The 11,928-nt window shown below is 39.9% G+C and overlaps 1 protein-coding gene across 6 annotated transcripts in view; it reads right to left on the minus strand.

Annotated features, from left to right (window-relative positions):
* Positions 1 to 11,928, minus strand: part of mpv17 (mitochondrial inner membrane protein MPV17) — a 138,258-nt gene that overhangs the window by 60,198 nt on the left and 66,132 nt on the right. For 3 of the 6 annotated variants that reach the window (XM_048531858.2, XM_048531855.2, XM_048531856.2), the window contains 2 exons: positions 7,728 to 7,760; positions 3,626 to 3,678 (listed from right to left, as the gene is read on the minus strand). The exons of 2 other annotated variants lie outside the window; for them this stretch is intronic. In XM_048531858.2, coding sequence (XP_048387815.1) covers positions 3,626 to 3,678; positions 7,728 to 7,760 — 86 coding nt within the window. The remainder of the gene's footprint in view (positions 1 to 3,625; positions 3,679 to 7,727; positions 7,761 to 11,928) is intronic. One more of the 6 variants, XM_048531857.2, reaches the window with a different exon arrangement.

Below are 11,928 nucleotides of genomic sequence, written 5' to 3' on the forward strand. Positions count from 1 at the left end.
AAAAAGAGCAGATGTCATCTCCTACACACGCTATTCTCAGGTTGTATTTGTGCATCTCCAAGAGGCTAGACCATGGAGGAGTAATGGAAGGTCATTATGTACCCACAAACCTAGCATAAGATCTAGAGCTTAACAAAGAGAAAGAAAGTTTAAAAGCACCTTCAGTAAGTGACTCCATTTGAACAATAACATAATAAAATGTATTAATCTTGTCAAACATGATGACTTTATTAAGCTTAAGTTGCTACAAACACAACTTTGCTTCTGTTTCTGAATATTTTGCAATGTACTAGAATTACTTTCCCATTGTAGTTTTTCAGACTTTATGAATACCTCTTTCCACGTAGCCTAGAAGAATATAAGAACTAGAAGCAGGAGTAGGCCATCGTCCCCTTGAGGCTGCCCTTCCATTTAATAAGATCATGGCTGATCTTTTTGAGACTCAGCTCCACTTAGCCTCCCACTCACCATAACCCTTAATTCCTTTACTGTTCAAAAATTTATCTAACCTTGCCTTAAAAACATTCAGCGAGGTAGCTTCAACCGCTTCACCGGGCAGGGAATTCCACAGATTCACAACTCTTTCGGTGAAGTTGTTCACCGGACCTCAGTCCTACATCTGGTTCCCTTTATTTTGAGGTGATGCGCTCTAGTCCTAGTTTCATCTGCTAGCGGAAATACCCTCCCTGCCTCCACCTTACCTATTCCTTTCATAATCTTATATGTTTCTACAAGATCCTCCTTCAGTCTTCTGAATTTCAATGAGTATAATCTCAGGCTACTCAGTGTCTCCTCATAATCTAACCCTCTCAACTCTGGAATCAACTGAGTGAATCTATTCTGCACCCCCTCCAGTGCTCGTATATCTCTTCTCAAGTAAGGAGGCCAAAACTGCACACAGTACTCCACGTGTGGCCTCACCAGGACCCTATACAGCTGCAGCAAGGGTGGCACGGTGGCTCAGTGGTTAGCACTGCAGCCTCACAGCGCCAGGGACCTGGGTTCAATTCTAGCCTCGGGCAACTGTCTGTGCGGAATTTGCAATTCTTCCCAGGTCTGCATGGGTGAGCTCTGGTTTCTTTCCACAGTCCAAAGACGTGCAGGCTAGGTGGATTGGCCATGCTAAATTGCCTGTAGTCTTCAGGTGTGTGTAGGTTATAGGGGGATGGGTCTGGGTGGGATGCTGCAAGGGCAATGTGGACTTGTTGGGCCGAAGGGCCTGTTTCCACACTGTAGGGAATCTAATCTAATCTCTGTTTTTAAACTCCATCCCTCTAGCAAAAGGTAGACAAAATTCCATTTGCCTTTTTAATTACTCGCTGCACCCGTGATCCTACTTTTAGTGATTCATGCACAAGGACACCCAAGTCTCTCTGCACAGCAGCATGCTGCAATTTTTCACCATTTAAAACATAGCCCATTTGGATGTTATCCCTACCAAAATAGATAATCTCACGCTTATCAACATTGTACTCGAATAACAATTAAAAGCTCCAAGCTGTATACTGTTCCTATCATCCAAAGGGCGTAGTAATCAAGATGTCAGATTAACTTTATTATTACATAAATAATACTTAAGGCCTCATTTCACATAATCAGTTCTACCAGTCTTGGACACCACACCACTAAACAGAATGACCACCTTTGAATGCAAAATAGTTACAAAGGATTTGAACACTTTCTGTGGAAGTGATTGGTCTAGAACGTTATAAGTATTAATTTTTCAAGTTAATAAAACAAACATTTGATCTTCAGCATTACAGAACATAATTTCAACATTTGGAATTAACAGTTAAAAATCTGTTAGGCAGAATCTATGATCTATTTACTGCAGTGATGTTGAACATATTTAAAAATCAAGTGAACTGTGGAACAGAGGAGAAATAATAACAATTGGCATTTGATTTTTTTACAGTAAGCAACACTGTAATACTATCATAACATGGACTTAGACTCTCCAACACTGGAGAAAGGCATGTGCATTAAAAATGGCAGTTGTGTTTCATCTGTGCATTTGCAGTTGTACCTATGATGCAAAACCATTAAATTGGAGAGAAAAAGGATTGTTTTTAAAAGAGATTGCAGACATCATATTGTCAAAGAACCATGTAAATATCTCTGGCACGTATGTTTTAGCGTAACTGCAATCAACAAGTGGTTCTGGGTTGACAATACACCATCTGTGCTTCAGTAATGCACCACAGATTCTGGTGTGCCGTGTGGGTTTTCAGGGTGGTGCTGGTGCTGGTGTGAGATTTGTAACAAACATCCACGCTCAATTCTTCTATGATCACGACTGAAAATTGGACAGACTGCAGCGATCAACACTGGTAGACATAAAGTGAAATGACGACAAGGGGTGGAGAGAAACCCCAAGGAATTTCAAGGTTGTAGCTCAGTAGAATAGTTTAGATTTCTGGTGACAAATTTTCCTTATGAATGTATCAAACATTTTGTAAAAGATTATTGTCATTCATATATAAACTCAATGAAAATAACCAATGATTTTCTAATGTATAATGTAATTCAAATCTCTGAAGTTCACTACCTAACAGGGCTGTGACTCAATGAATTTATTCAAGAGTGAGCATAATAGACTCTTCAGCATTGAGGGGACCAGGAATACAGCAGGAAATGAAGTTGATGCAGAAATCCTTAATGAATATGAGGTTCAAATGGGCTATATAAGGACTTTACCCCTGCTCCTAAAGGCTGGATTTCAGAAGCATAGTGGGGTCAGCACTGAGCCCACAAATTCAGACTTCCATTTGGCATGCAATTCAGTGCCACAATCCCCATCCCAAGGCATTTCTTGAGAGACTGGGCCAGAGTCAGAATAGCTGCCCATGAGCAAATGGCAAAGAGTCAATTGAGGACCATTGGGATCAAATTTGGAGCCCATTAAGACACTGTACCTAGATCACAGAATTCCTACAGTGTGAAAACAGGCCCTTCAGCCCAACAAGGCCACACTGACCCTCACAGCATCCCACCCAGACCCAGTGTCAACTGAAATTTCTGGTCAGCATTGCGGGACAAGATACATAAGCCTGGGCTATTCAGGCAATCGTGGTGGGCTCATGTCTGAAAGGGAAGATCCAACATCCTACCTTCACCAGTCTTAGCTGTTAGATCACAACTGTGGTTACTGACCATCACCTGTAAGTTTTTTTTCTCTTCAAGATCAAGGCTTTATTAATTTTACTTATTTCTCGTATGTTCATGACACAGGTTTTCACATGACTAGCAGCGGCTTGTACATTTTACATTTGAACCACAGTCTAATTAGGAAACTCTTTGCCTATTTCCTTCCTTTCTTTAATAAAGGAAATATGTAATTTTTGATACTTGGGAAACAGAAAGGGAGTAGCAAAGGACAGATAGTAAGACAGTTGAGAACCTTGACAGTTAGGTTGATTCCAATTTAATGTGCTACTGTAGGATTTTCTAACCCACAGCAGCACACCAAAAATTCTGTCTGGTAATCAGCCAGCTCCAGCAGCAGGCTCAATTCTGGCTCTACAGGAGCTCAATCACTGCAGCAAATTAACATCACCTCGTTAGCTTGGCAAAACCGGTTTCTTTTTCTGGATGATTAAATTAAGAAATAAGAATTTTTTTTTACCTGTATACTAGTGGTACAAAGTAGAAATTTAGCATTTGTACTGTTGGCCAGATCTTCAAAAGAAAATAAAAAAGTTAGTTTTACAACTTTTACTCTAAAGGTTTATAAAGATTTTTAACTTGCACAACTGAAAACTAAATCACACAAACACCTTCTGTTGTGGAAATGATCAATACCAAAAATTATCATGCAATGTTACATTAAATTTACCGCACAACAACAGGTAATTCAGCTCAACTGGTCGGTCTTAAGATAAACTGGCAACACAAGCATCTTTACTTCATCTAATAACATCCACTTCCATTTTTTTCCCCTCATGTATTTATCTAGATTTCCCCTCACTGCATCCATACTAATTGCCTCATGTACTCCGATAATCAAGTTCCAAATTCTTGTCTTTCTGAGTAGAGAATTCTTAATCAATTTCTTGGTGATCATCTTATGCTTATGGCCCCAATCTCATTCAGAAGTGGCAACATCTTCTGATTTCACATTGCTCAGTAAGTATAACCTCTTTCAAAAGGTTATACTTGTAAACTTTGTAAATATTTTTGCACCTTGTTCAGGGCCTTCTTGGCAGTTTTACAATATGGACAGCAGAACTATGAGCAGCATATGATGGGTGGTTTAATCATGATCTGATACAATCCTAACATGACTTTTCTGTATGTAAGTTCCATTTCTCTGGAAATGAATCCCATGCATGATTAGATGGTTATATAAAGTATTGCCTCTCTCAACTAATAATAATTAATTTCACAGTGAAGACTTTTCAATGATTATATTAGGAGTATTATACACCTTAATTTCAATTTTTAAAAAATATTAGTAATAGTACTGGGCATGGGTGTATCATAAAAATATCTTTAAATTGATTACTAAATAAAAATTTAACTTAAAAGTTGTAAGGCTTACGTGGAAAATCGGTATATATCAAACTGATAATGGGCTGGTACTGTAGTAATGACGCAACTGGGGTGTATTGTATTGTATAAAGCTGTCAAAGGATCATAGAAACCCTACAGTGTGGAATTGGGCAGATTAATTTGGTTCAGCGCCCACTGTCGCGGACCTACTCTGCGGGAATTGTATTGCTAGATAAATAAAACAAAAAATGAAAGAAATAAATTCAAGGCTAAATTACAGGTGGAGGAGAGTCTGATTATATTGCATTGAGAGCTAATTGTCACTAATGCAACAAACACTGAGTTTGCGGAAAAAAGGCATTTTGTTGCAGTTTTTCAACTTATACTCTTCAGGACATTTCACAAAAATACAAATTGAAGGGGGTAACCAACATTTATATTGCATTGTATGCTTATTGATTGGCAAGTGGACTCTAATCGGTACAGGCATTGCCATGGTGAATGCACCCTTTAATGCTATTGATAGTTAACATACATGTTTTATTAAATTTTTGAACTAGGCAGGTTGAACTAGACTCTGATTGGTCAGGATCTTGCCCTGAAAAATGAATCAGTGAATGGCTGTTACCTATTCTGTCAATTTGAGTGCATACATGCTCTTTATGCCTGCTAAGAACAGGACCCATGTAAGTGTGTCAGGCTGCGAGTCTGACTGATTAATTAACTAAATTAGTTGTCAGCATAATTCCTCTCACATTCAGGATTATCCAGCAAATGTCGTCCAATTGCCCAATGACAAAATGTTAGACGCAGCATTTGCAAGGTTAAGTTTGAGCCGGTTGTGTAGAATCATCAGCATGTTGGAGCTGGTGAAACAGCTGTTTGATATTATCCGACAGTCTTCAGGAAGCTGAGGCTACATATCTGGCATCACATCAACAAATTCACAGCATGTCCTTTCGGCTGTCTGCAAGTGGACAAGTGAATAACTTGAAGGTAGCCGAGTGGTTGAGAAATAATGGCTATCAAATAAATGTATGTTAAATATATGTTAAAAAATAAACAAAAGGAAGAATTGTAAGGGGCTGATCTGAAAATTAGCTACTTAATTCAAATAAAAATCCTACAATCCCTACAGTGTATAGGAAGGCCATTCAGCCTACTGAATCCACACTGGCCCTCTAAAGTGCATCCTACTCAGATCCCTGTAACCCTGCATTTCTCATCACAAATACACCTGGTCTGCACATCCTTGTACACTATGGGCAATTTACCATGGCCATTCCAACCAAGCTGCACATGTTTAGGCTCTGGGAAGAAGCCGGAACAACTAAAAGAAACCCCATGCAGACACATTGAGAATGTGAAAACACCACATGGACAGTCACCAAGAGGCTGTTCTAGTGTTTATATCCTTGGCTGCAGAAGGCTATTTTGCTAAACATGCAGCAATTAAAATCTGGGATATAGAAGAGCCTAGAAGTGAAGGGGCACAGATTCAGGCAAGAGGGCCAATTATAGAATTAATGAGGAGTGAGCCTTAGGTAACACTGGCGTGATGGGGAAAAAGAAGCTCAGCATCTGTTAAGATGCATAGTGAGTCTCTGAGTCAAGTACAAGGTTTATGAATGATGATGCTATTAATACATTGGGTCGGTACCTAGAATAGAAACTAAAGGCATAGGTGAGGCTTTCAGCAGCAGATAAGCTGAGGCACAAGTGTAGTTGCATCATGTTAGAGGTGAAAGCAGTTTTCCTGACAATGTTGATACGTGATCTGAATGTCATTTTGGAGTTAATTACTACACTAAGTTTGTGAACTGTCTGATACTGCCTCAAACAACTGCCAAGAGAGAGATGGACTCAGTGAATAGGAAATGGAGTTTGTGGTGAAGTCCTAAAACAATGTATTCTACCCTTATTCAGTACTGGGCATCAGTAAATACAGTTAAGACAGTGCAAAATGTTCACAAGAGAGTGCACACATGGGAAAGAGAGAGACTAAGTGCAAAAGAGTGCACAAGCACAAGAAGAGAGGGCAAAACAGGCAGAGATAGCGAAACAGCACGTGAAGAGAGAGAGCGAGAGTGGGAAGGGGAGCGAGAAAGAGTGCAAGAGAGACAGAGAAAGCAAGGCCGCGTGGAAGAGAGGTGGTTCAGTGGTGGGGCGGAATGGTGGCTCAATGGTTAGCATTACTGCCTCACAGCACCAGGGACCCGGGTTCAATACCACCCTCGGGCCACAGTCTGTGTGGACTTTGCACGTTCTCCCCGTGTCTGCATGGGTTTCCTTCGGATGCTCTGGTTTCCTCCCACAGTCCGAAGACGTGCAGGCTAGGTATATTGGCCATGCCAAATTGTCCCGTAGTGTTCAGAGATGTGTAGATTAGGTGGTGTATAGGACGATGGATCTGGGTGGGATGCTCTGAGGGTTGGTGTGGATTTGTTGGGCCAAAAGGGCCTGTTTCCACTCTGTGAGGGAGACAGCATGAGAAGAGAGCGAGAGTGAAGGAGAGAGCAAGCACGTGAGTGAGAAAAAGAGCAAGACAGGGGGAGAATGGGAAGGACAGATAGTGGGAGGGCGAGTGAGGGAAGGACAAGAGACAAGGAGCTTGCACAAGAGACAGTAAGAGGGCGCCTGAGAGTGGGAGTGCGAGCAAGAGAGCAGAACAGTGAGAATGAGCGCAAGGGGGGACAGTTGCTGCGAGGGGGGAAAAGAACAGCAGCAGCGGGAGCCAGAACAAGAGTGGGGCGGCCAGCAAGACAGCGAGAGAGAAAGAAAGAGAGAGGCAGTGCATCTGGAAATCAATTATGTTGCTGAAGGGTAGCGTAATAGAATGGGGCCAAGGATAAATCCTATTTCAAAACAAATAGGTTTACTGCAAACGATGCAAAAACAAAGGAGGTTTATGCTTACTTTACAAGTATTTGCTATGGTTCAGCTGTTGTCCATGGTTACAATAATTTTGTTATGGGAAATATTGAATTGGAGTCCTATTATTGTGGTCTGGTACAAAGATAAATATCCTCCATGTTTACTACTTTAAATTCAGAATCGCTCATACTCAATAGTCTAACCTCAGTCTCTTTACCATTTCCATTTGCATTGAATTTCTAGAGTGAAGGATGAGCGAGGTAGTGACCAAGGCTGACGTCATTATGAACTACATTGCAGAATTGGCAATAATTCCCACCTAAATTCTCAACAGAAGAATACAAATGGACACTATTACTTACATAATAGTTTGTTATCAATGTATCCTTATAATCCTAAGAGAACAAATAAATATTATTTGATAACACAGTTTAAATCTTTTATTACTATAGCTCAAATCATTACGCTGTACACATCACGGGTAAAGTGTTAGAAGCTAAACATATTTATAAAAGTCCTCAGATAGTACACTTCACATGTGAGAGGAAAGCAAAAATATATTTAAAGGTCAATTCTACTTTAGGTTCTTCTCTGGCAAGCAGAGCGTGTTGCTGTCAGAAATATATCCTTACGTTTTGAAAATCTATCGGGAATGAGTACTAACCATTGGCCTCAGCACTGTTGTGTCAACCATATCTCAGCAGAGGCAGTCACCTTGAATTGGAAGGTCATGACTACATGCTTCACACCAGAAATGCGTGAATATAACATATGCTGACAGTTTACTGTGGGAATATTATACTGTTGAAGTTGTCATGTTTCAAAAACTTTAACCAAGTCATTTTTGCCCTCTCAGATGGGTGCAGAAGATTCTCCAATACTATTCACAGTGCAGTTCTCCCCAAGTCTTGGTCAACATTTATCCCTCAGCCAACTTCACCAGCAGATTATGTGGTCATTCGTCATTAGCAGACCTTGTCATATGCCAACAGTCACTGTGTTTCCTACATGAATTGTACTTAGTCTTGGTTGCCTATTTGACAGTGAAATAATTTAGGCCATTGCAAGACCATGAAATGCTGTGCAATGTAAATTTTTTTTGTTGTACTTGACCACGGAAATGCAGAATACATTTAAGGTTGAACAGTGTGCGTTATGGTGACCCGTGAGGATTGGAAAACTGTTGCCAAGGCCTCTGATATCATCTCCCTTGCCACTCTCAATAGCCTGCGATACTTCTCAACTAGCCCTGAAAATGCTCTACTTTTAAGGCTGCCAACCCTGCCCATACGTCCTTTCTCTTCACGTTAACTTCTGCTAACATTTTACAGTCCTCCACCCTGATGCCTGCACATGGGTCATCCTTTTCTGCTGTGAAGACTGATGCAAAGTATTCATTGACAACTGTGCCCATTTTATCAGGCCCTAGAAACAGATAACCTCTATGGTACCTCCTCCTCTTTCCCTAATTATCCTTTTTTTTAAAACATACTTAAAAACCCATTTGGGTTTTCCTTTATGCCCACTAATGCTTTCTCATGTACTCCTTGTTTTCATACTTTCCTTTTAAATGTTTTCTCCTGGCATTTTTTATATTCGTCTAGGAACTCTGGCATATTAAGTCCTCAATATCTGTCGTAAGCTTTTAGTTTCTTAATATTAACCATTACGTCCCTTGACATCTAGTCCTAGTTTCATTCTTTGTCCTTATGGGAAGATATTTGCCCTGTATTCTGTGACCATTTCCTGCTTGAATGCCTCCATTGGACTAACATAGTCATATTTGCACAAGTAGTTACACCTAGTCCACTGAGTTAAACTATTATTATTTTGTATTGTTATTATTATTTAAGTAAAATTAACCTTTCCACAGTTTGGAATTTTATTTCCCAGCTCATCCTTAGTTTGTAACTGTCCTCAGTTACGGTCACTATCTCCAAAATGCATTCCCATGATACACCTTCTATCTGTATAGATTAATTTCCAAATTTCAGTCCAGAACTTCCACTCCATGTAGGCATTCTCCATATTATTTAGAATGTTTCCCTCGAAGCAATTGAAGGGTTTTGTTTTCTCCTTACCTTCACTAAAATTAACTCAGTTAATATTTGGGTTGTTAAAAATCCCCTAATTATAATTGTTTAGACTTATCATTCTTACCTGAGTGAAATTTAACATGTTTCAACCCCTCTTTCCTTGAAAGTTTGATGCCTTATAGTACACATTAAACAATGCCTTTTCCCCGCTTTTTTGTTTTTTTACTTCTACCCCTATGGCTTCACTTGATGATTCTTCCAAGATTCCATATATCCACACTAGTATAATTGATTCCTTGATCAAAGTTGAGATCTTCAACTCTCCAATCTCGTCTGAATACCCTGTAACCAGGAGTGTTGAGTTGCCTAACTTGCAGCCAAGTGATTGCCATGTCCTCATTTATTTGGGAACTATGTAATAGAAATGTGTTATAAATTACACTGTCCCACTTGTTACAGCATCAAAACATGGTTTTTCACTTTGTAGTTTATATCTGAATCTACTTATCAAAGACATATCACTTTTTCTGATATATTTCTGTTTCAAATTCTGCATCAATATTCAAACCATGCCTAATATTTTTGTGTACACTGTGTTTTCAGGATCTTTGTATAAAAACTGATATGTATAAGCATTTACTGAAAAAAAATGCAGAATTTTAAATTTCTAAATTTTTTTCCCCAATTCCACTACTGCCCTTTCTTACCTATTTGCTTCAAGTATTCCCTAATTTTTCCTTTCTCTCACTCCATCTTTCAGATTGGTCACTGAACATTTTCCAGATGGATATAATGGATTTATAATATTTTCCCATGATGAACAGGAAGATCTCCTGGTAGAAGCAGCGACCTACTGAATACCATCTATGTATTTTGTCTTAAAGATGGTAGGCACAAAACAGCAACACAAAAATCACATAAATACAAATTTGTCTTAAAACCTGAGGATTACTCTAATTATAAAAATATAAAACTTCAATGGTGACATTCATATTTTGAGTATTAAACGTGCAATTTTTTTAGACAGGCACAAATATAATATGCTAAACATGCATATGTCAATGTTGAAATTCTCCCAGGTCATTGACTAAATTTAATACCATGAGTAGTTTCTTCCATAGTTTACAGGTAACATGTCCAATTATCAATGTTTCTACAAGGAAGGTACAGACAGTTGTCAAAAAGAAAGTTTACTTTATAGTTAATCACAACAATAAGTAAAACCACCTGCTACAACTTGAACAATAACTGTAAATCAAGATGCTAAAAATGGCATAAGAAGCTCAAAATGAATAGGCTTTCAAGGAGGCCACAGTTACTTAGTCATAGAGTCATAACAGTCCCACAGCATGGATACAAGCCCTTTGGCCCAAACTAGTCCATGCTGGCCAAAATGTCCATCCACACTAACCCCACATCCGTGCACTTGCCCATATCCTTCTAAACCTTTCCTATTGGTGTATTTGTCCAAATACCTTTCAAATTTTGTTAATTTACCTGGCTTAATCACTTTTGCTGGAAGCTTATTCTGTATGCGTAAAACCCTCTGTGTAAAAAAAAAGTTCCCATGTATTCCTTCCTTTCTTACCTTGAAATGATGAACTTTAGGATGGCACTGTGGCTCAGCGGTTAGCACTGCTGCCTCACAGTGCCAGAGACCCAGGTTCCATTCCAGGCTCGAGCAACTGTCTGCATGAGTTTCCTCCAGGTGCTCCAGTTTCCTCCCACAGCACAAGGATGTGGAGGGTAGGTGGATTGGCCATGCTAAATTGCCCATAGTGCCTGGGTATGTTTAGGTTAGGTGGGTTAGACATGGGAAATGCAGGGATAGGGGAATTGGTCTGGGTGGGATGCTCTTCGAAGGGGCAGTGAGGACTTGTTGAGCTGAATGGCTGTTTCCATACTGTGGGGTTCTATGATTCGATGATGCCCTCTAGTACTCAATTCCCCAACCTTGGGAAAAAGACAGTGCATTCATCCTATCCATGCCTCTCATGATCTTATACACTTCTATAAAATTCCCCCCTCAGTCTCCTACACTCTAAAGAAAAAAAAAGTCCTAGCTTGACCAACCCCTCCCTATAACTCAGTCCCTTGAGTCATGGCAACATCCCTGTAAGTTTCTTCTGTACTCTTTCCAGGTTAACAACTTCCTTCCCATAACAAGGTGACCGAGACTGAACAAAACACTCCAAGTGAGGCCTCACCAAGGTCCCGTGCAACTGCAATAGAACTTCCCAACTTCTATTCTCAGTGCCCTGACTGTGAAGAAGGCCAATGTGCCAAAAGCCTTCTTCACTGCCCAGTCTACCTGTGACTCCACTTTTAAAAGAACTGTGCACCTGATCTCCAGGGCCCCTCTATTCCACTCCAGTACTTAATGTCCTACCATTCACCATGAAACTGCTACCTTCATTTGGCTTTTCAAATGCAACACCTCACACTTATCTATATTTGCCATTTCTTGGCCCACTTCCCATGCTGATCAAGATCCTGCTCCAATTTCTGATAACCTTCCTCAGTGTCC

This window comes from Stegostoma tigrinum, chromosome 4 (genome assembly GCF_030684315.1).
Source record: "Stegostoma tigrinum isolate sSteTig4 chromosome 4, sSteTig4.hap1, whole genome shotgun sequence".
NCBI lineage: Eukaryota > Metazoa > Chordata > Chondrichthyes > Orectolobiformes > Stegostomatidae > Stegostoma > Stegostoma tigrinum.